This window comes from Magnolia sinica, chromosome 11 (assembly GCF_029962835.1).
Source record: "Magnolia sinica isolate HGM2019 chromosome 11, MsV1, whole genome shotgun sequence".
In the NCBI taxonomy this organism is placed as follows: domain Eukaryota; kingdom Viridiplantae; phylum Streptophyta; class Magnoliopsida; order Magnoliales; family Magnoliaceae; genus Magnolia; species Magnolia sinica.
In genome coordinates this window covers 2429593-2455482 of record NC_080583.1, presented here as the reverse complement: position 1 = coordinate 2455482, position 25890 = coordinate 2429593, and the positions used below count along the sequence as shown (strand labels likewise).

The window sequence follows — 25890 nt, the reverse complement described above, 5'->3', positions numbered from 1 at the left end:
ATGCCCTAAAATCCATACCAACTCACCTGGTGGATTAAGCAAGTTAGTTAGCTTTGATGACAAGTTCAATGTCGGCTCCCACTTCAGCAATCTTCGCTTCGATTGAAGCTTTCGCAGCTTTGGCAATGCTATGAACGTCAAAGTCTATAGCTATGCTTTTCACGAGGCCCTCTAGCATCTGTTTTAAGGGTTAGATCAAGGGCAACAAAAGTGGAAAACAGTTCTGAATTGCATTTGAAGCTTTCTACTCTCAGAACAATGATTGAAAATGAAAAACGAAAAATAAAACCAGCAGCAGTTAGCACTGGCATACATAACCTCAATTTTCAAAGGATACAAGAGACCCGATGGCAACAAGAGCCCGGAATTTTGAATCAGCATCTTGATTTCCCTCTTCTGCAATCTGTGAAGAAAGTAATTATGTGACCCAATGATTTAAAATGGATAGTAAACATGGATTGAAGTTTTAGGAACAGAAGTTTCAAATGTATAGAAGAAATACTTCGAGAGCCGCTGAGAGAACTTGAGCTTGGCCTTCTTGATCCTTTTTCTCAATCAACAGCACCACATAACTGTAAGAGGTCAGTCACAGAATAGCACAATGTTAGAAGGCAATATAAAGAAGTTTGTAATTTTCAAGATTGGTCTCAGGAGAAAGAAGCTAATAGCTTAAGCAAGACGATCAAAGTAAATAAAAAACTCTGCCAAATAACAATGTTTAGGACCCATCTGGATGCACAGTCCAAAAGGGCATTCGAGGCCTAAATGCAGTTTTGATCCAAACGACATTTGTTGTCGTGTTTTGGATGCACTGTACAAGCCAAAATAGGTGCTAAAACAGTGACTCCAAAAAAACCAATCGAAGTAGACTGTAAAAGCCGTTTGAGACCGCATTTTTCGGAAACACCCTTTGAAGTAAGTGCATCCAAACAAGGCTTTAGTATTCGCCTGATCCAGTGGCATTTGCTGTTGGAAATTGGTGGACTCCAATCCAGTTCACTTACAGACTTAGAGAAATAGTTTGATACTCTGGAGGAATGTGATGGATGAAATGCAGGTACTTAAATTTTACTTAGAAATTGCATACACGGCATATAAGAAAGTCAAATTAAATTGTACGGATTATGGTTCTCAGTTGAGATGTATAATCATCATCACCATCTAAGCCTTATCCCAATTGGAACAAGGATCAGGTTAAGGCTTAGATGATGATGATACATCTAAACTTGGGAACCATAATTAGATGCATCATGAACCAAAAGTTATGCTTATTTGATTATCTGACTCTCCAATTTGTGGATATCCATTGGATGGTGAAAAATGAAAAATATCCAATGATCCTATTTTAACAAGTGTCTGCAAGTCAGAGGTTAGGAGCATTCAACCAATCTGATATTGGGACTGGCTTAGCAACCATGGGTTCCATAATTTAGTCAGTTCACTTGAGTTAGTATATGCCACATGTGCAATTTCTAAGTGCTTGTGTGTCAAGAATCATATGCTGCCTGAGTATCACATTATTCCCTAAAGAGTTACAAGAGTAGTTCCAAAGCCATTCACCCATAAGGTTGATCCACCATTGTTCCAAAGCCATTCACCCATAACGTTGATCCACCATCGAATGAGATTACAAGTGTTAGTCAGTGGAAACAACCAAATTGTAATTTCCCAAGCATTCACATTACAGGTCTCTGGACTCTAAATTGCAACTATGATCCTATCAAGTTGGGCTGTGAGAATTACTCCCGCACTGAATGCTAGGAAGCATCATTAAATTTTTGTCATTTTTTATTGATTAAACTGATAGCTCTATTTCAATTTCAAATTCACTTTTGCATCCCAAATGCAACCTTAATGAAGAAATTGAAGGTTCAGCCGTTGTAAGGATTTGAAAGTCAAGAAATAATTCCAACCAATGGATATTTCTCATTACGAATACTTGAAAGAACTAAATATGTTGAAATGGAGCAAATTATGGCTTAAAGAAATCACAGCTTTGGCTAACAATATCAAATGATCAAAATGCTAGTTCCACACTACTTATTTCAATGTATTATGTAAAAAATTGATTGGAAAAGATGTGCCACAAGTGTTGAGAGTTCATGTAAACACAGCTCCCATCATCCAAAGATGGCAGGTGGAAATCTCAACACGTTTTCCGAATGAGATTTTAGGAGTCCATTTGTTGAACTAAATGTTGGATTTCCACCCAACAATGGGGGATATTTGCAACGAATCTTAGAGGCCATTAGGATGCTCATATAATTGTCTACTGCACAAGTTGTCTTGAATTAGCCATGCAGGTCATCTTGTCTTGTACCCTGTTTGTCAAACACCTGGAATCGGGAGTTGTGGAACATGTGGGGAGTCTTAAGATGGTTGGTGGCACATGTAACATTTATGTTGCATGTGTGCACACTAACACATGGGGCACATTCGAACATGGTGTGCCGTAACAGCCGTTATGGGGCCGTAAAGGGCGCGGATTGTGTCCTACCCTCGCCCATCTCTAGCCACGAACGGGCAGGTCTGTGGGGCAGCCCACTGTGATGTATCTGTTTATCCACGCCATCCATCCCTTTTTGCAGATCATTTTAAGGCATGAGCCCAAAAATGAGGCAGATCCAACGCTCATGTGGACCACACCACACATGACTCTTGCATTTATTGCTTTGTGCATTTAATGCAAACCAAGCTTACTATTTGGTGTGGTCCACTTGAGCATTGGATCTACCTCATTTTTGGGCTCATACCTTAAGATGATCTAGAAAAAAAAAAGGATGGACAGCGTGGATAAACAAATACATCACGGTGGGCAGCCCCACAGATCTGCCTGTTCGTGGCTAGAGACGGACAGGGGTAGGACGCAATCTGCATCCGGTTGTAAAGGCCGTTATGGAAAAAAAAAAATGACTTGTAACGGCCCATTACGCCCCCCATAAAGGCCATAACGACCTATTACGGGGCCGATACAAGTTTTTCGGGGTTTTTTTTTTTAAAAAAAAAAAAAAAGACCATAACGGCCGTTATGCAGGCCATAACAGCTATTACAACCCATATCATAAAGGTAACGTTTGATTGTGGCATATGCGGCATATATGGATGCTTGAACATGGATGGTTACACGTCAAACATTTGAAAAATGTGACGCATGTGCATAGAACATTATGTTCTGCATGCACCGTACTAGGAATAAGCCATCCAATCCTTTTAGCAAGTGTACATTATACCAGCTTCACAATCATATCTTCAGTATATAGTCCACTCATTTTTGTCAGTTCGTGTGTAAAAATGAGTTTGCCAAACTATTTACAAGCTGTCTAGCCAGAACAGTTAGCGCGGTACATAACTTTGTGAGCATCCAAATGGCCCCTTAGCAAACACCGTGCACCAAAGCCAGGCCCAATAGAGAAAAAGTAATAAACAATATAGGACTTACTTGAGTAGTAATGTCGAATAAGACAAATTCACATTCTTATTGGAAGATGAAGAACAACTAGATAATGAATCAAGAACCTGCAAGCACCATAAATAGACAAACCTATATTGGTTATACCATCAAATATCAACCAAATGCATAGGAAATAAAATGCTTTTGGAATTAGGCTACAGCTAAATATACCACCATTTCATTCTCATGATGATAAATGAAAGAAAAGAAATAACGAGTGAAAGAAAAATAACAGCTCGTTTGTGGCGTACCACCAGCAACTTTAAGAGAGAGATCTGGTTAGTTTATATGAATCGCCCAGATGATGACAGATCGTTGAATGATAGAAAAGGTCTTAAACTGAATGCAGACCTAGCTTGCCCTGCATTGCTAAGATTAGGACAAAGGGCCATGCTTCATGCTCAATCAGTTGGGATGTGAGGGTCTATGTAACCCACACACATTGTGATGGGTACCTTAGCTGTGTTTGGCAGCCTTTTAAAAAAAAAAAAAAAAATAGGATGAGTGGGGTTTCTAACTCTCCATTTGGTAGCACAAATGTCATGGCGTGAGACACCCATGTCATAACCATGCCATAGCCTGGTAGCACAAGGGAGGGCTGTGATCTTAAGGTCATGGCATTGACCCTGTGTTGCCTGTTAAAAGATTTCATCCAGCAGTAACAACAAAGCACACCATGGCCCTCACAATGACCATCAAGAATAAGAAACATCCCATTTTACAGTTTATTAAGGTATTATTAGAAAGCGGAATTGCCAAGAACTCGTATTCAAAATCATCATAATAAAAAAATAAAAATAAATAAAAAACAACAACAACATTAGTTTTTGACAGCCATTCTTACTTAGGAGTGTATTAATAGAGAGGAACCCAATAATTTCAGTGAAGAAAAGACTGACCTCACTTCGGTGCAATTGTAGCCATTGATGGAAGCATGAATTCTTGAAGAGATTTGTCACCACTCGCACACTAGTTAAGAGATTTGCTGGTAATGCAGGTGATAGAGTAGATTTCTTGAGTGTCTCCATTAATATATCTGTGCAGCATAGAAAGGGTGGTGGTGATTATCACACTCCAAAAAGGCAGGTTGTTAAGAATCATCATAAGTGCCAAGGAAACTTAGTCCTGTTGAGACTAAACAGCACATGTGTCATGGAGTACTAATTACCTTTTTTGTTTTTTTAAGAATAATGGAAATTTTATTAAAGGCCCACATGCGGACACAACGATAAAAGAATGCAAGGAAAAAAAAAGGCCAAAAAGATTACATCCCTAAGACTTCCAAAATAACATCCTGCTCCACATTTAGGGCCACAACCCACTCAGAAACCAGCAGTTCAATAAGAGCTATCACTGCTTCACATGATCGTTCAATATATCAGAACCGGCGTCTATTCCTCTCACTCCAAATAGCCCACCAGACAGTAGACAAAACCAGCTACCATGTAGCCCTAGCTTTCTTGACCATGCCTCCTCTATACCACGACCAAAGGAGATCACCAACTGACCCCGCCATAACCCAAGGTGTCCCAAATAAAGCTAGGAAGTGCAACCAAACTTCGAAGGTGTAAAGGCATGAAATAAAAAGACAGTCTATGGACTCGGCATCTTGCTTGCATAGGCAGCACATGTTCGGAATAGACATTCCACGCTTTTAAAGGTTATTGATTGTCAACACTTTTTTTGGCCACTAACCAAGAAAAGGTGATCACCTTCAGAGGTGTGCTAATGCAGGGGCATTTTCACACCGGGCTCGAGTGGAGTAGCCAGTGCGATGCGAGGACACACTCGGCATGGGTGACCCATGTGATTTGGGGCCCACAGGGGAGATCTCGTGTTCGAGACTCCTCACCAGGGGTGATTAATGTGCATTTCACACCGGGCTTGAGTGGGGTAGCCCGTGGGATGCGGGGACACACTCGGGGTGGGCGGCCCATGTGATTTGGGGCCCACGAAGGGGGTTCGGCCAAGGTCCTAACCCATGCAATATGTGGCCTCGGTTATGAGATAAATGGATTAATTCGCCATACTCTAACAGTTCGAGCTTTTAGAGCAAGTGGTTAATTGTCCTGCATCATGTGCCATAGAACTAAAAGTGGTAAGCGAAAGGTCCCTCTAGACTTGACTTCTCCGGGCATAGCATTGTATAGAAGGAGACAACTATGAACTGACCCGATCCATGGTTAGCCCAGACCAAAGAATCATCCTCATCTAAAGGAAACACAAGGCGAAGGTGATCTTGAAGGGAGAGAAATTCTTCGAGCTCACCATCCATTAGGTTCCTCACAAAAGGGTGCATCCAGCTAACTGAAGAACCCTCAAGAGAGAAGCAATCTGCCACTTTTAGCTTTTCAAAAGTCGTAATACTAGCCAGATTGCGATAATCAAGATGTAGAGAGCGGCCGCCAAGGGTCCTTCCAAAATCTAATACGAGTACCATCTCCCAAAGAGAAAGATATGGCTTCCTTGAATTTCTCTCTCAAACCTAATATTGATTTCCATATAAGAAAAGCTCGATAGAGAGAAGACTCCTTCGCCTCCCAACATCCCTCCTTAACACCATACTTGGAAGATATTATCTCGCGCCATAAATGACCTTTTGTCCCAAAAGGCCAAAGTCGTTTACTAAGGAGGGCCAAATTCATGGTGGACAAGCTTCGGACTCCTACACCAGCTAGAGAAATTGGCTTACGGACCTCAACCCATCTCAAGGGATGAAAATCCCTCCATAAGAAATCCCTTCTAAGCTTGTCCAATCTAACCTAAATCGATTACAAACACTTGTACAAGGACATGAAATGAAGAGGCATATTTGAAAAGGTTGCTTTGATTAGGGTCAAACTCCTGCCCAAAGACAGATACCGGCTCTTCCACGTGGACAACCTTCTTTCAATTCGCTCGATCACCGTATCCCATAAATGCTTAGGGCGTGTTTGATTTCCAAGAGCTTGGGTAAATACCCAGGAAATGGGTAATTATTACCATTTCATCCGTTTGAAAATCCAGGGAAACTTCTGCATTGGGAACCGGTTCAAATAGCTATTTAAAATTTTTGAACCTCAAGGTAATGTATATGATATATCAATTCCGTCCATATGTTTTACCACAATATTTTGAGGCATGAGCCAAAAAATGAGGATGATCCAACACTCAGGTAGCCCACACCAAAAGAAACAATGGCTTCACAAAGTTTTTAACAGTAAGTATTCGATTACTGTTTTCGTATGGTGTGGTCCACTTGAGTTTTGGATATACCTCATTTTTTTGCTCATGCTATAAATTCAAAAGGCATAATGGATGAACGGTGTGGATAAGCGAAATGCATCACAGTGGGACCCATATATATTTTGTAATGTTTTCGGTTTCTGTGTCAAAAAAGTAAGTAGTCAAATCAGGTGCCTTGTAAATACACAGGGAAATAATTATTACTCTTTTACCTAGTATTTACCAGTGCAGTGGAAAATCAAACAGGCCCTTAGGGGGCTTTCCTACGCATAGGGGCAGCCCCAAATAGGCGGAAGGAAAGGATCCAATCCGGCAGCCAAAACCAGACACCAGCCTCTTCTGAAGAAAGATGGATGCCCAACAATTCACTTTTCCCCACGTTGATCTTCAACCCCGAAACCACCTCAAAGCACGCAACAATTTTCTGAAGTTTGGATATCATTGTACTATCAGCATCACAAAAAGATGATTGTGTCATCCGCAAACTGAAGCTGCAAGACTCGGTTCGCCGAGGGGGCCACTCTAAAGCCACTAATAAGGTCAGTCTCTTGACCATTAGCTAGCAATCGGATAAAGGTTTCTGCATCCACCAATAAAGATAGGGAGAAAGCGGGTCCCCTTGGTGAAGCCCCCTAGACAGCTTGAAGAAGCCCTTTGAGGAGCTATTCACAAGTACCAAGGAGGGGTTCTTGACACATAACTGAATCCTCTTTTTTCCATTTAACGTCGCACCCCAATCTGTCTAGCATATAGTCGAGGAATTCCCACTCTATATGATCATAGGCCTTCTCGACATCCAACTTGCACACCACCCTCTGTTTAAATCCAGAGTCTATGCACTCATGGGCTATGAGAGCACCGTCGAGAATATGTCTTCCTGCCACAAAAACCCCTAGAAAATCTGAAATAATGCCACCCAACACACCCTGAAATCTTGAAGCAAAAAACTTGGTCAAAATTATATACGGATTTCGAATAAGGCTAATCGGCCTGAAGGCTTTTAGGCTCTTGGCACCTTCAACTTTAAGGATAATAACAATAAAGGATGTTCCTAATTCAGGAGGCAATTGGTCTTCAGTGAAAAATTTTTTGACAGAAGTAATCACATCTGCCCTAACCACATTCCAAAAAACTTGGAAGAAAGCAAGAGGAAATCCGTCCAGCCCAACCACATCTGTCCTAACCAATTAGCTTTTAATCATGCTGGCATTAAAATAAGACCAACAAACATCATCATATTCAGAATAAACAAGAAACAGCCTAAAATGATCCAACCCAATAGAAAGTAAACCATAACGGGCATTCTACTAAAGGAAAGAACACTCCTAAGAAGTTCTCATCTCAATCAGGTTACACAAATAGAAACCAAGCATAATGGGTACTCTACTAAAAAAAATTAAATACCATTTCCATCTTCAATGTAGTTGAGAAGTAAACTTGCGCCATCAGGATGCAAGATGATCATTCTTAGGATATCAATTGCTGCATCACCGAAAGAAGGTGACATGAGAGATGACGGTAAACTATTAAAATGTTTACAGAACTCGAGCAGCATGAATTAACATGTGATTTCATATAGATTTGTTGCTCTGATAAACAAAACAAAAAAGACATTCAACGAAAAACTGAATAACAGATAAAGGTAGCAGATACAAAAGAATCACATGATGGTGATAATAACAATGGCGAAGACCAACCTGGAAACATCATTGTGGGGGGCCACAATTTTAACAATTTCACCAACAAAGCAACGTCAATATCTGCAAATCTGCTGCAATGGTAGTGTGATGTGTCTTTTAGTACCTTAGTGATGGCAGTTAACCTTGATATCTCAAGCTCTGTCAATGACAGATTATTCTGCCCCTGCAAAAATATTGTCAAATTTATTCCATCATTTCAATAATCAGTATGCATTTTTCAATAGCAATTCAAAATGCAGACCTATCCTCAAAGCTTTCACTAAAAATACTAGCATGCTTTCTGCCCAAGCATAACTCAAGCAGCAATTCAAACAGACGTAACATGGAAACAAGCAACAAACTACAAACTCTTTAGATTCTGAGCAAAGAATGGGATTTAAAAATCCAAGCACTCAGCCAAGCATCAGATTCACAAGCAAGAATATTCCCACAGTACCATGATATCCACGTTAAGAAAGCCATGCAATTAATGAAGAGGAAACTAGCAAACATATGTAACACTACAAATAAGCAAGTAACCAACATCTAAGATCTTCTGAATCTATACAAAACTTTACCGTGTTAGATGATAGTGCATTGTTGAACTCTGTGATCTTTTTGAGAATCCCGTCATACTGAGCCACATCAAAGAAAAGCATCCCTTTCTGAAATCAAAATCAAAGAGTAGAAAGACATATAGTTAGAAACTTCAAGAACAGATACCCTTCAACTATTTGACGCAACTACTACGTCAACTAGAGATTCTTACTCAAAAGCTATGTTGGAAAATAGTCTTTTTTGCCTTTGCATCTTTAGACCATAGAGATTCTCATATCATTTTTATTAACAGAAACATGGAGAAAAGGAAAAAGGAAAGTACCTTGGGTATATGCTTGAAAGTAGGTTTTGTTGAAACACCTGCTATGAATACCCAGAACATAAAATACTAAATAAGACAATCCAAGTGTCTCACACTGATTGTTTTAAAGTAAACTCGAGAGAATCAGAACTCAGTGCAACGAGAAACATCAATGTTTTCTCTGTAGAAATCATAGCAGCATTTTGATGGTTAAATACCATTTATGTATAGATGTCAAACACATACCTGACAGGTTAGATGGCTGTCCTGGTATATAAGCATTAGCTGCAACAAAAGAAAAAAGATAAAAAAGAAAGCATAGGCATTTATTTACAGCACTAGAAGTTAATAAAGATACATACCATATCAACTTTCATGTCAAAATCTTGCAAAATCTGAATGCTTACCACCAGTGTAAGGATCACGGAATGACGTATCAAGAGCAAAGTCCTTCTGCCCAGAATTTTGCAGTATAAACTCTACAATTTGTTGGCGATAAGAAAGTGGAAGATTCTCCTTGAGAAGCCACTTGTCAGCAGTATCATAAGGATTATCTGGAAACAGCTCACTGTTTGTAGAGTCATACTTTGGATTGACAAAAACATAAAGCTTGCCTTGCATGAAACGACCAACTTCCAAAAAACACAGGCACTAAGTAAATCACAAAATGGAAATCATATAGCAGCCAGCTTAAAACAAGTTGGGGTATCAGATGACAAACTAATAACTTGTTATGCCAATAATGTGATGATCGTTAGATGAAGGAAGAAAGTGATATAGAAACAGGAAACAAAAAAGCTAATATAATCCCCACCACATCATAAAAGAAAAAGGAAAAACACACAGTATGTGATATCAAAGATTACCTGCTCGATTGTATGGTAATTTGCGAATAGGCTCACCATCTCCAATGTCAACATCAAATACTGAAAAACAAACATTTTAAAAGCTCAGAAAGAAACAACACAGCGTGTACAACAAGTGATTTAATTTACATATCTGTAAATTAAAGCAGCTTTACCATAATCATATTGAACACCATCAAGAACCGCACGATTCATATTATCTTCCGGCCCATCCACAACCTCACCAATCTGGAATCATTAAAAAACTATTCAGGTCATCATTGCCAGCTTTAGAAAAGGCATCAAAAGGGGAGTGAAAAACAATTAAAAAAATCACACTCAAGTGATTCAAGTTTGACCAATTACATTTATTTTCTAGTTGGTAAGGGAAAACTAAGTTCAAATTTGTTTTTTTCTAAATTTTGGGGATATTTTTGTCCAACCAAATTTACTTTCCCAACTCATACACCAAGAACAGGTGGTGATAGAAGACAGAGACTTTGCTAGAGCATTGCAAATGTGGACATGGAAGGTACGCTTGATTCCATATCTTAACAACAAGTAATAGGATAAGCCCCTGAGCTATGCTCTTTCCTATGGCTGAGAAATTGTGATCTAAATAAAATTCTAATATTGGTAATAACAATATGACAGTAACAGAATGTCAAAGGATATTAATTTTTATAATTTTTATAATTTAAAAAATAAAAATAAAAAGGTGAAGGACCATAAAATGCTTGGATATGTTGTGCTTCGGATGCAAAGTTTTTGTCAGTAGTGTTTTTTTTTTTTTTTTTTTTTGAACAGTGATAATTTTATCAAGAAGAGGTCATAGCCTAAAGCATTACAAAAGAGCAAAAAATACATAAAAAGGAAAAAGAAAATACAAATTACAGACCTAACCAACTATCAGGAAAGTGGGCAGTAACAATAGCCTTTGATGCTATCACCCATTCCATAACATGCAGTTTAGCTAAATTGAAGATCTCCAAGAATCAGCCCCTTCCGATTTCTGAAACATTTATTATTCCTTTCTAACCATAAAAACCAGATTACCACTAATAAATCGAGACGCAAAACTTTCTTCCCAATTTTTCCTTCACCTCCACCAGGACAATCCAAGAAGAAATGCTCAATGGACCTTGGCAAAACCCATGCTAGACCGAACAACTTAAAGAAGCATTCCCAAGTCCTTCTTGCGAACTGATGGTGAATAAAGAGGTGATCAACCAATTCCTAATTCTGATAACAGTATCAGCACACTTTCAGGAGAATCATCTTCCTCTTGTGTAAACTGTCAACTGTGAGCACTTTGTTTCTACCCACTAACCAAGTTAGAGCAGCCACCATTGAAGGAGTATGATATGGCCACACATGAGCTGTCTGACTAACTGACCCCACCAACACTTGCCATACCACTAATCATTTTATATGAAGATTTTACTGAAAACTTGCCGGAATTTCTTCTAACCATCTAATCAAATCCCTTTCTGAAACCACAAGATGCACCTTACCCAATATATCCAGAAATTTCAACAACTCCACCTCTACATCATCCAAATTTCTCCTACAAGGAGCCCAAATAACTTCCTCCGCCGGGAAGACAAGCAACTCGGCACCATTGTATTTGCCTCTATCGAAATCCCTGCTAAACAGGAGAATACCTCACTCAACTTTTGCTCTCCCAACCATACATCCTCCCGGAACCTAATCTCTGTTCCATTTCCCAAGGAAAAACCCACCCCTGTAGTCAGTAGTGTTATAAGCTATAAGACGGTAATAGATGAAGAAATTTGACAAACAAAGATCAGGATATAATCATCGAAAACCCCTACAAGCATTTAGTGTAATTAGTACCATTGCCCAATAGATACATATATTGAGAAACGCAGTTATCATCATAAAAAAGAGTTCCCCATTTACAATAATTAGCAAGCAGTCAATCTTTGCAATTTACTGCTTAATGAGTTCATTTAACAAGAAGAATATGAAACCAATTTAATCAAAATTGAAAACAAACTAAGGCCCTGTTTGGTAGGCACCTAAAAATGAGTTTGTCACTAATACATAATTACTGTCAACTAAAATGAGCTAAAATGAGCTCATTTTTATGCGTCTACCAAACAGGGCCTTTGATGTTCTCATACATTAAAAATCAAAGTTATAAGACAGCTTCAACCATGAAAGTGAATGGCTCTTTAAAATAACTGTACAAGACTAGCTATCAAGTTCGTACTTTATCCCACGTCTGATCTCTTGCATTCCATGAGTAAGCCATGCCATTATCCCCTTCTCTCACAACTTTTGTCTGCCCATCACTAGTTCCTGATCACCAGAAAATAAAAATAAAAACAGTATGAAATATGAGAAGGATATGAGCATATATGCAACTACAAAATACGGAGAATCACCACATGTGTTAATTGACTACTCAAACTTCCTCAGACTGAAACAAAGAACTAAAGCACTCAGGAAAAACAGAGCTCAAGAACAATTACAAAGTAACAGAAGACCTCAACGAATGCTTAAAGTTTATAATATAAAATTTAAAGAAATTTCAACATGGAAATTGATCCATGGATGCCCTAAGCAGGGCTAACAACTTCAAAGTATTTCCTTAGCTCTGTCATTGACATGAGCAGATCATATGGGGTATATTCTACAATAGGGTAATATATTTCTTCAATGATGGACTTCATCTTCTTAGGTAAATTTCTTAGAGGCAGAAAATTAGGCATCAAGGAAGCACAATATACAATAACCATGAATAAATAGGGTTGTCACTGGGCCAAGCAAGATCAAATTTTTTTATTAGGGCCAGTCCAGCCAGTTCAAAATCCAGGCTGAAGCCATCCCCAGGCCTGGCCCACTGACAGCCATATGAACGTGTGGCCAAGCACCCATTCATCGATTAAAGAAAAAAGAACTCAATTTCAAGGACCATATTGCTATCTACGACAAACATAAAGAAGCATACAGATGTATTAAGAATCAATGCCGATAAAGGGTGACCCAGTAATTAATCTTGGCACTTTACCGCAGCCTTCATGGTGACAATCACATGGCATTGTTACTTTTCTTATAGAGATGTGCAACAGAAGAAAAGGATATAAAGTGTAGGAGAGGGGATTGGACAAAGATAAGCCAGTTTCTAGAATACAGCTACATAAGAGAAAAAGAAAAAGGATAAAACAAAATCCATTGAGATAGTAAATCCAGACAAAAGTTCACTAGTTTGGCAACCGATGTGTTTGCTTTTCATGAACGACTTATTTTGAGGGAATCCACAACACCACAGAAGCTCTCATATTTGGAAATTGGTAATGGAAGCTCAAAACAAAGTGAAATTTTGCTTTTACCCAAATTATTGTATCAGCCGCAGTAAATCTGTAAGTTGCACAACCACAAGCTGATACTAATTTTAAGACCTTGAAGAGGAACCATAACCTTAGTCATTCTAAATCCCGAGAATGGAATGGATTAGGAGATAAACATGACATCATCTTCAAAACTTGAAATAAGGTCATGCACCCTGGCTCTACAAAGAGTTCCTCCACCATCCAACTTTTCCCTCTCCTCTTCAAAATTGGAACAGTACACAGAGGAATGCATCACAGGCAAAGGGTTGGTATAAAATGTTGGCCAGAGAATATGTACAGTTTGCTTGGGTTTTCAGTTTGTACACATGGGCCCCAATCCTCATGGTTCAGTGATCCAAAAAGGCAATGTGTGCATCAAAACAATAAAGTAAACAAGCTGAAATAATCATTTACCAACTTAAAAGTGCATTAATAACAAAACACAGAAACCTATCAAGGGTGTGCGAAAGAAGCAGAGAGAAATTTATAAATTTATAATATATAGCTTTCAATATCTGTTAGACTATAACCAAATATCAGATCATTTACATAGAAGAGCAATTCAATGTAACAAACATAAAACCTGGAATTTGCAGAGCTTCCAGCCCAGGCAAGTCCTCCAACTTCAACCCACCAACTTTTTTCCTGATGCAAATAACAGGAAACAAGTATGCCTATTAGACCAAAGAGATGAAAATTTGATGCATTTAGGTCAGACAGATTTTTCTATTCTTACTAGCAAGGATTTTGCAACAATAGTATGAATCTGTAACCAGTTCCAACCTTTTATTTCCAAAGTTTGCATTTAAAACAGGAAAGCATCTGAAATATATTTTTTAACCTTACAAACAGTTAATAAGATTCAGTTTATGGTTGCAATAGAAATGATATAAAAGAAAAACAGGATCTTCTTTGGATAGTTACTGGGCTAAGCCATGGGATTGCAAAAATTAGCGGCAGCACTCCATTTCCTTACTAGTAAATTTCTATTCCACAGTTTGAAGCGTCCTTCAATACGACAGGTATCACCAAATATTTATCAGTGTCTCAGTGTACAATAAACAAGAGAAAGAACATGAAGATATCATCTGATAAACATTGAAACGCCCAGTAAAACAGTAAAAACAACCAGTGGTTAAAGTCAGACGATTACCAATGGTTTTTACGGGCCCAATTAAACAATACAGAAGTATTCATCCTCTATTTATCTAGCAGAAATTGACATCCTGAAACATAGGCTACAATAATCATACCTGCTGCACTTGTATTCAGAAAGTTGGAAATCATATGCCTCAAGTTCTTGTGGCTCGGCAATCCGATCTTTATGTGCTGTCCAGATCCGTACGACTCCATCAGAACATGCTGTTACGATGTCTCCATTTTCCAAGAACTTGGTGTCCCAAACACAACCAGGGTGCTCGATGCTTTGAATGCAAACTCCATCTGCAGTGCAAAAGATTTTCCTGAGTAAAAACAAACACTCGAGCTCAATCTCATAAAATAAATTGTGGTTAGATAACTAAACCTCATTAACTCTGGGCAAAAGTTGCAAAGCAAGCACAGCTGGTGATAACCAGCAGTCAACATTGAGACCAACAATGAAAAGAGGGTACATTTAGATACTTACTAATTTCTATGGGTTTTTTTATTTTTGGGAGAATTCATGAATTTTATTGGTTTACTGATGAAATAGGAAATAAAAGCAGCAAGCTGCAAAAAGAAGAAAAGTATAAAAGAAGACAACCCCATGGGCCAACCCTAAGGACCCCAATTCTTAATTTCTATGGGTTTACTGATGAAATAATCTAAATGTTACCACCAGTTGAAAGACATTCTATCAATTTATGAATGAGGCCCAGTTTAGAAGTCCACAGGAAGAACCTTTCCATATCTTGGCCGAACAATCTTCACTGCCACTAGCAATAAGTCCAGATGAGTGTGCATCCACAGAATAGACAATAGACGTATGACCAACCATCTCCATCAACACTTGGCCACTTATTGCCCATAACCTGATGGAACTGTCATTGCACAACAACTCACATAATTAAGAACCATGCAAGCCTAAGAAAGGCAAGAAAAAAAAAGGGGGGAAACAGAGAAGTTGATATTAAAAAAAACACTGAAACAAATAAAATAAAGAGGAATTATATAATGATCTAACATGGACATACTGCATAGATCCGCCTTGCCTTTGGCATATATGCCATCAATCCAGAAAGATGGGGAATAGATGAAATTGACACTAATAATACAAAAGCACCATCCAATAGATCATCATCAAATGAAAGGTTGAAAAAAAAAAAGGGTCAAATTTCCATGTTAAACAGGCAGAATCAAATGGTTAGGATCATGCAATCAGTTTACTGCACCATGCTCCATCCAAGATCAGGGACATGATTTGGCTGGTCCCATTAAAAGCTAATATTCACATGTACGGTGGACTGCTACATGTATATGGTCCATTCCACGATTCCCTAACAGAGTAGGATATATATCCACTAATTGAATTGAACTATACAAAAATAAACCATAAGAGCAATCAGAATTCCATCACAATTCACAAGTACATCCATCTTGTAGAGGTTCCATCACAAGTACATCCATCTTGCTGAGGATTCAAGACCCAAATCCACGTAATGCATTTTTCTGTCACTAATTTGACAAATTACATAAGACCCAAAATTATTAGCCCAACTCTTAATGGTAAATTAATAGAGAACGGAAAAGCTTTTACACAAAAAATAATGCAGCTGGGTCACTGACAGACCAATCTGAGTCATGTTTTCTGGTAGATCTGAATCTGAAAATGATGTGGAAGAATCGCAGCAACAAGGAGAATAAGAAATAGAACTGCAGGATGAATCCCAAGAATACACTAATTGTAGTGGTAGGCAATGATTTAAACATCGATAGTATCGGCCAATAAATCACTGATTCGGTATCAGACTCCGCCAATACAAAATCAGGGGGGAGTATATCACAACATAAAGTTCCCGAATATCATCAATGTATGCGATATGTATTGACAATACCGAGAGAAAAGCGCCCTCTATGCGAAAAAGAAGAAACAAAGATAGAATGCTAAAAATCCTTTTTTTTTTTCCTAATTTTTTATGGGGGATTAGATTCCTAGGAAGATTTTGACCAATGCTTGTGAGTTGTTTGGAGAGAAGAGGATTTAGGTGGGGAAATCGAGATTGGCAAGCGGAGATAGGCCGAAACCCAATTGGTGAGGTTTTTTTATATAAAGTGTTTTTCCCTTATTTCAATGGTTTAGAATCAGTGGAACCAAGTTACTAATCCATGATTCTGCATGTTTTGCACGCTCAATCATAAATTTTTACCTCCGATTTGATTTTGGAAAAAACGGAAGAATTTGGGGAAAATGTGAAATTTCCCGTACTTCACCCATTTAACTTGCAAAGTGTGGAAAAATCATGTGAGAGTGCTTGTAGGCTCGCCTACAAATTGACAGAAATTTTTAGAATTTTTGAAAATTTTTTAATGAAGAATATCAATAAATAAATAAATAAATAATATTTTTTAAAATTACACTAGCCAACCAAAACTAGTTCCTATAATATTTGTGTATTGATGAGTGTATGTTGATCTTAACATCACACACTCTTTTATTTATTTCCAAAAATATATATATAGAAAATTAACAAAAAAAATTGGAAACATATTTTTCAAGACATGCACTATATCAATACAGGTATATTTTAAAAAATTGTTAGCTTTTGAATGTATTGGTTGTGTTTTCATACTGTCTTGTATGATTTACAAAAAATATGAATTCATTTTGGATATAATTGCATCACTTCTCTCAAACAACGCATAGTTTAGGACCCTATACAAAGGAAACTTGTTGTGTGTATTTGTTTTTTGAAATACTTTGAGTTATAACAATGTAATGATGTCTTTTTAACATCCCCTCAAGTTTCATTGGAAAATTCAATCATTTTCCCAATGTTTTCCAATGTTTCTCAAAAACAATTATGCATTCTGCTAAACATGCGATATTTCCCATGCGATACTGATATTAAAATCACTTGCGGTAGGGACCCCACTAGGGATTGGATGACAATTGTGATGGGGCAATCTGGTGATTGTTGGGAGGCCATATGGAAGGTTAACGTGATGCATAACAACTAACCACTTGCTCTAAAAGCTCGAACTGATAGAGCATGGCGAATTAATCCCTTTATCCCATAGCCCAGGCCCCAAATCCATAGGTTAGGTTCTTGGCCAAACCCTCATCGTCAGCCCCAAATCCATGGGCTCCACCCCCTCGTGGGCCCCAAATCCATAGGTTCCACCTCACACGAGCCACCTATCTCACACAGGCCCCAAATCCATGGGTTCCGCGGGCCGCCCACTCCGAGTGTGCCCTTGCATCCCACAGGCCACCCCACTTGAGCCCAGTGTGAAAATGCCCCCGCATTATAACGTTTTCAAGCCTCTTCCGTAGGGTGCACATGGCTCATATGGCCGAAGCCTCAACTCTTCATAAAGCAGTTTACTTCATCCATAGGAGATGCTCCGATCGCACGATTATTGTTGAAAAGGATTCAACAAATGTCACATTTGGCATTAAGAATCCGGGATCAGAACCTTGGGGACTAAATATTGTTTTTAACGAAATTAGAGTTCTTGCTACTGGGTTAAACATCATGCTTTCCCATGTAAGCAGAGAAGCTAACCATGTCACGAATAAGCTCGCCAAGGTTCGTGTGGTTCACTCATAAATTTGTATCAAGGTATTCTATCGCTCTTCTTTAATTTTAGTATATCTTCATTGTCTTCTCATAAATTAAAAAAGAAAAGAATAAGAAAAAGGAAAAGGAAAGAAAAACCCCAATATCACCCTTCAACAATTTTTCTTCAACAAATAATATTTCTACCAATGATTGTGTGGAACGAGGAAACTAGCATTGGCAAGATTATGTTTAAATAAGAATAGAAATCAGCAGTGACAAAAGCCATCAAAATTTTGTCGGTACTACTTTTAAGCAAAAGTTGAACCCATATACTGGAGATTACTTCTTCCAAGCATCTTCCCAACATTTATAGGAAATGGAGATCACTTGAAAGAAATCCAAGTATATATGTAGTTAAGTGAACCTTCAGACAAGTTTTAAACTTAAGATATCATTTATTTCAATGCACAGTCGATAAATATTTTGGTTTTAGCATATGGATAAACATTTAGGTTAGGGGTATGTCATACTATGTGCATATTACGCACACAAATTCTGTGCATGGATACAGATTGCTACATATGAAAGCAAATAAATAGTCTTGTCCAAATCAAATTGTTCTACAGAACATGCAGGAAAAGGTAAACTCACGCCTTCCGCACCCCCCACCCCCCCGCCCCAATAAATTAAAAAAAAAAAGAAAAAGAAAGAAAACTCACCCATCGTGTGATGCGGATAAAATCCCTAATGCAGGCATCACTGCTAAACCACGAACAGTATCTGCACAGATGTCACGTAGCATGAGGGGACTTGTTTTTGAATTTTCACAAAAACTCTGGTAACAAGATAAGCTGCACTTTAGAACAATATATGACTTTTGAAAAACTGATAAAACCATAGAAGTTGATAAGATGTTAGCACCAAACAAGTATGACAAAAATTGCAAGGTGCCGGGAAAAGTATTGCGAATCAGCACCAAAAATATTTTCTAGGTTAGGTATGTCAATAAAAACCGGAAAAACATTCTGACCACATTAATGCCAGTAATGCAATCTCAAACCATTAACCATTTGATGGAAGTTTCAGCATTCTGAGCCCTAAGCATGCTCAAAGTTTCTATGATAACAAAATTATTTGAAAAGATAAAGCTACAAGTAAGAAATCTGTGAACCTTTAAGCCTCTATAAAGATAAATAAATAAAACATGGAGAAGAAAATATAAGACTGACCTGTATGCCCAGCAAAAGTGTGTAGACAAGTCCTCCCTTTCCATAGCTTTAGAGTTCCGTCACTTGAACCTAGATACCACATAATATAATAAAATATACTTTAAAAATGGGATGAAAATTCTTCTAATAGCAGACACGTAGCTCCTGAGTTTCAACATTGCAATTTGCAAAGCATCAGGCTAGCCCATATTTACTTCTCGAGAAGTATCCCTACAAGAATCACCTGATCAATCCACCCTCCGTTAGTTCATTAACATCAAAAGTGGCTCAGGAAGTAAAATAAGTCTTCATAATATAATATATGCGATGGTTATTTGAATATTGTCTTATAAAATTTGATTCAGTTCTTTAAGGTTGACTCCTGCACTAGTCTTTTGAAGGTTGGTCTTTCTAAGCCACATATGTGCCAATTAGCTGGGATAAGGCTATGATGGTGACAATGATGCATGTACTAAATTGTATCATCTCGCATCAGCTAAGATTTGTTCACGGGCTTTTCTAGTCTGTCCTTCAGACCTTGTGGCATTGCTTGCTTTGAGTAGATAGCCTGCACAGAGTTTGTAACAGGCACATCTAGAAGCTTTTAGAATCAAACCACTTAGTTAACTTTCTGAAGAGCAGGGGTATTTGCATCGTTCTTGCAACTTGTGGGTATTTCAGAAAATTTAGATATTAAAATTAGAGAAATAAGGGAACTTCGGACATCTACATGACATTTGAAGTCATGCATATTTCAGTACATTTAAAGATCCAAAGGTACTCATGCATTTCCTATCCCTCTGATAATTTCTGAAATCTTTCTGATCTAAAAAGGACTATAGGGATCCTTACAGACCAGTACCACTGCCCCCAGATTTTAAAGATGGAAATGGGTGTTGGTTGCGAAGGGATGAGCAGTGTTAAACTCATAGCCCATCTTCCCAAGATAAAGGTAAGGACTGAAACAAACTCTTTAAACTCAATCATATGTTTAAAGAAAGATGCACCACCTCTGGTCTCGTATTAAAAATTTTGGGAAATTCAAACACCCAACCTTTGTTCCCATGCAGCAAATTCCACACATACATTGCAAGAAAAATACCAAGCCAATGAGTCCACTCACTGATTTTGATTTTGATTGTAATTTCCTAATGTCTTAAGATTATAAGCCTCCTACCTGCTTATGCACGTTGGGGATTTGTGCTGCAGAATCACATAGATCTAGATCTAGGATAGCAATCCAATGGCACCAAGCAAACACAAGAGAACACAGAGATTTAACGTGGAAAACCCTTGCGGGAAAAAACCACGGCACAAAGCGACAGAATTCCACTATGAAAGCATAAATTACAAAGAGAAAGGACTTACCCAATTCGAACAACCTCAAATCTCACCCTTGCTACACCCTTTAGAAACCCTAAAACCCTTTTAGGATCCCTTGGAAAACCTTTAAGAAGCCTTAGAATGCCCTAGAATAGTCCTAGGGACCCCTATTTATAGTTTAAGAAACTCCTCTTCCGCACCTCTGCGAAACCGCTTGAAATTTACGCAGTCCACACAAAATCCACGTAGAATCTACATAACCCTCGACTAGTCGAGCCAAGGCCTCGACTGGTCGAAGGGCACCCTCAACCGGTCGAGTAGCCCGGATCTCCAAAAAACAGTGCTCGCTGGACTTCGAGTTGAGCGGGCCTCAACCGGTCGAGTTGTGCGGTGAAAAACAAGATTTAAGACATCTTTTTGCAACAATGCAGTCATCAGCCTTCAGGTCAAAGAGTTTGTAATTTAATAACTTTCCATTTGAAAAAATAAAAATCTACTTTCACTTGATCCAATAAAAAGAGAATTAGGCTAACGTTCTAGCAGTCCCTAACTCTCTCCAGTTTGTAAATCATACCTTTAGAGATTTTTTTAGCTGGCTGCGTGACAAAACCAACAAAACAATTAAGCTATCCATGGTAAGAATGCCGTAATTAACCATACTTTTTATGCAAGGCATGTCAAGTCAATGCACTTATTTCATAGAACCAATTGTCCTGACAACCAAATAGACGTTCAACAGGCATTGTCAGATTTTTAATGGGTTGAGATGGAAATCTTTGCTTCATGTAACCAAAAATAAATAAATAAATAAATGAAAGCTACCATGATATTTCTGTCAATCTATTTCCTCTACAATTTAAATTTGAAGTTAAATTAGATTGAGGCAATTAAAAAATTAAAAATTAAAAATTAAAATAAAATAAAATAAAATAAACTTACTATGACTAATAGAAAAAGTGGTTTTAGACTGAAGAGGTCAAGATCAAGTAACAAGCAAAAAGGGCCATATTTACATGATAATATTCTACTCATCAAATAGAGGCATCACAAATATGCTTTAAAAATATAAAAATTAAAAAAATTAAAAAAAAAACAAACAAACAAAGAACATAGAATCCAACTTCATTCTCAAATTGAATAAAAAGAAACTAAAGAGGGTACATCACAAAAAGAAATTGATACCAGTAACAAGCTCGCCCGTGGGTAGCTTTATAACTGTTTGGATGGCTGCCTTATGAGCTTCCCAAAACTCAATAGGTTGACCTTCCTTCCACCGCCTTATATTGCTACAACCCACAAGCACCAAAAAAAGAATACATCAAGAGATAAGGAATGAATTCCCAATACAAAGAGAATCCACCAATCAAGATATAGCAATAAAATCAACAATCAAGTTTTTAACAAATAGGCACAAAAATACTAACAGCATTTAAAAAGCCATAAAAATACTAACGTTCTGAAATAATCAAATGCCTTGAAGTAATCAACATTTTACTACATTAGCATATAGACTATACAAGAAGAAGGCCTATGACGACAGGAGGAGTAACTAAAAAATGTAAGCTATTATAATGAATTGCAGTTTAGAATCATTGAGCTTCATCACAAGTAAAGCGAGGTCAAATGATTATCGTAGAATTTACCAAGTTATAGTAGAATTTACCAAATCGTGTTCTTGAAGCTTACTTCGATGCTTCACCACCCTCTATATACTTTTCAATGAGAAGGGGTAAGCAACGAAAGGGACACACACACACACACACACACACACATGTGTGTGTGAGGCACTCTCAAGTCCAACCAGCATAGATACCAGTGATTAATTAATGCTAATGAACATGCGAGGCGTGGAGAGTTATCACCACTTGGAAGAGGGTCGGTAGCCCGGGTGGACACTACAATAGTGTTTATGTGAAATCCACCCCCACCACCAGGCATGTCACCCCATGTTAGGCCAAGGGCCCAAAAATCAGCCCCATCTATGATTCAGGTGGACCATAAGATTGGAAACAGTCTACAGGATAACACTCACCCTCCAAACTATTTCCCTTCATGGGGCCCACTTAAATCATGTATGGGCCTGATTTTTGGGCCCCAAGCCTAAGTTTTGGTGTGGCATTTAATGGTTGGAGTGGATTTCATATAATCACCACTCTGGGGCCTGTAAAAAACAAGGGTGGAGGTCTCTCTTCCAATAGTTTCCCTTGGTGTGACCCGCCTAAATCACAGGTTAATATGATTTTTTTGGCTCTAGGCATAACATGGGATTACACATCTAATGGCTGGAGTGGATCGCATGCAAACACGATGGACCCTGTCAAGAATCAAGTCCACACCAAGCGTTTATGAAAAGGGGTTGCGGATCCGATGGACCTCACCGTAGTGTTTATGTGAAATCCACCCCGACCATTAGGTGCGTCACTCCATTTTAGACCTAGAGCCCAATGGGAATGACCATATAAACGGTTTGGATGGCATATAAACATCAAGGTGGACCCCATGTAGGTTTCAACAGTAGGCATTTCTTCACCACATTTTCTCATCGTGTGGCCCACTTGAGTTTTGGATCCACCCCATGTTTTGTCTCACGTCATAAAATGAGCAAGCAAAACTAATGGATGGGGTGGATTTCTTATAAACATCACAGTGGGCCACACCTAGCTTTCCGCAATAACTTCTCTAAGGCAATCCGCGTCCAGATTCTCTCTCCTGCAATTGGGGGAGCAGATTACATGTTACGCAGGTAACACCTTGGTGTCACCCTGACCACATGGGGCCCACCTTGATGAATATTTTGTATATCCACGTCGTACATTTATTTTTCCAGCTTATTGTAGGACGTGGTCCCAAAAATTAAGTAGATACAAATCTCAAGTGGACCACACCACTAGAAACAGTGGTGAATGACTATTAAAAAACCTTTTGTGGGCCACAAGTTTTGGATTAAGTTAATCCTTATATTTTTACCTTCAAATAGGTCTAGTTGACCTTATCAACAAGTTGGATCTTGGATGGCAAATAAACATAATATTGGGCCCTAGAAAGTTTCTAATGGTGGTCGTTCAATCACAACAGTTTCCTATTGTGTGGTCCACCTAGGATTTGGATCTACTTACTTTTTGTTACCAAATCCTAAAATGGGCTGGAAAAATGGATAGACTATGGATATAAAACACGTCATCAAGGTGGACCCCATGGTAGGGGTAACACCCACTAAGGTGTTGCCCGTGTAACACTTAATCCGCTCCCCACAATTGGAAGCAAATTGCATGGTGAGCCACACATGACCGACCTCCTTGGCGTGTTGATGTCACCAAATTGTATGTGTTATATCCAAACCGTCACTCCATTTGGCGATAAAATTTTAAGGGCATGAGGCCAAAAATGAGGTAGATCCAGAGCTAAAGTGGATCACATCATGAAAGCAGTGGAGATTGAACACCTACCATTGAAAGCCTCTTAGGGCCATAGAAGTGTTGGATCAAGCTGATATTTGTCTTTTCCCCTCATCTAGGTCTATGTGACCATATGAATAGGTTGGATGAGAAATAAACGTCATGGTGGGCCCTAGGAAGGTTGCAACGGTGGGTGTCATTGTCCCTACTGCTTTATGTGTGTGGTCCACTTGAGCTTTTGGATTTGTCTCATTTTTTTGGTCCATGTCCTAAAATGATCTCGCCAAATGGATGGACAGTGTGGATATAACACATACATGATGGCGATTCCCATAGAACTTGGTGACGTCAATACACCATGGAGGTCAGGGTTGTGTGCCACGCTCATGCAAGACTACCCTAACTGCACCAAATTCTCTCTCCCGGACTTCTCTCAATTCTCTCTTCCTCCCTCTCATGCAAGGGACCCACAACCCGACCAGGCCCACCCCGCCACACTTCTCCCCCATCATGCATGTGTTATATCCACATCAACCATCCATTTGGTGAGATCATTTTAGGGCATAAGACCAAAAAATGAGAAAGATCCAAAGCTCAAGTGGACCACACCACAGTAAGAAGTGGAGGCAATGACGCCCACCATTGAAACCTTCCTAGGGCCCAACATAATGTTTATTTCCCATCCAACCTATTCGCAAGGTCACATAGACCTGGATGAAGGGAAAGAGAAATATCAGCTTGATCCAAAACTTCCATGGTCCCCAAGAAGTTTTCAATGGTAGGCATTCAATCTCCACAGCTTTCTATGGTGTGGTCCACTTTAGCTTTGGATCTCATTTTTCGCCTCATGCCCTAAAATTATCTCGCCAAATGCATGACGGTTTGGATATAACACATACATGATGGTGGGGCCCACAGAACTTGGTGGCGTCAATACACTAAAGAGGTCAGTGGTGTGTGGCACGCCATGTAATCTGCTTCCAATTGCGGGAAAGTCGAGATGCAATCCACTTTTGAAGGAATTTCCTCTGCTATAAAGCTAGGTGGGGCCTAAAATGGGATGGCACATGTAATGGTCCGAGTGGATTTCATGAACACATCATGGTGGGCATGTCAAAAATCAAGCGGGCATTCCCCTCCCAAGTATGGCCCAACATGAATCATGAATTAGGCTGGTTTTTTAGAACTACATCTAAAAAGAAACTTCTCTAATTCCTTCTAGTCGAGCTTCTCAATCTGTCATTATATTTATACCTCTATAAGTAGAAAGAATTACAATCCCCATTCCATCTAAAATCCTAGGAATTTGTTGATGGTTAGAATAGATTCATAGACCGGGTCAGCTGATATGCTTTAAAATGTCTATATATTCCTTTCATATTTCTTTTATGTCGCAAGGTTGAAACCAACAAATATTAGTTGTTTTCCCAATGTTTCCTAACGTTTTCCATAAAACCTTCTCGTATAAGTATTTTAACAACGCTTTCGGTCCTGAAATAACTGAATCCTTTTTTGTTAAAACTCGCATAGAAATATGCCATTGACGTGGGTAAAGCTAAAGCAACAATAGTATTTATATCATTTGTCAGTGCAGCTAACTCCCCATGAGGTAACTGTATGATTTTCCGAGGTAAAAGAGCACTCAACCAATTAAAAACAAAAATAAATAGGAACATGGTTCCAATAAAGGGAACCCAAGGACCATATTCTTCTCCAATCTGGGTTTTGCTCAAGTCTCGAATGAATTCGAGGCCACGCGCCTGATGGTGTAAGTTGATTTCAAAAATACATTGTGGTGGAACCCATCCGAGCCAGCCCACCATTTGCTTGCACATAAACTATT

The 25890-nt window shown here is 38.7% G+C and overlaps 1 protein-coding gene across 1 annotated transcript in view; it reads right to left on the bottom strand.

Annotated features, from left to right (window-relative positions):
• LOC131218555 (uncharacterized) overlaps positions 1–25890 on the bottom strand; it is a 37314-nt gene continuing 11424 nt past the window's right edge. Inside the window, exons 3-22 of the mRNA XM_058213162.1 lie at positions 21835–21938; positions 19351–19419; positions 18841–18901; positions 15300–15439; positions 14672–14861; positions 14002–14063; positions 12296–12384; positions 10236–10308; positions 10081–10140; positions 9622–9768; positions 9461–9499; positions 9236–9273; positions 8934–9020; positions 8374–8539; positions 8081–8158; positions 4351–4487; positions 3440–3516; positions 503–572; positions 338–403; positions 1–178 (exon numbers count right to left, since the gene is read on the bottom strand). Of these exons, the coding sequence (XP_058069145.1) occupies positions 44–178; positions 338–403; positions 503–572; positions 3440–3516; positions 4351–4487; positions 8081–8158; positions 8374–8539; positions 8934–9020; positions 9236–9273; positions 9461–9499; positions 9622–9768; positions 10081–10140; positions 10236–10308; positions 12296–12384; positions 14002–14063; positions 14672–14861; positions 15300–15439; positions 18841–18901; positions 19351–19419; positions 21835–21938 (1888 nt within the window). The 3' untranslated portion in view covers positions 1–43. The remainder of the gene's footprint in view (positions 179–337; positions 404–502; positions 573–3439; positions 3517–4350; positions 4488–8080; positions 8159–8373; positions 8540–8933; positions 9021–9235; positions 9274–9460; positions 9500–9621; positions 9769–10080; positions 10141–10235; positions 10309–12295; positions 12385–14001; positions 14064–14671; positions 14862–15299; positions 15440–18840; positions 18902–19350; positions 19420–21834; positions 21939–25890) is intronic.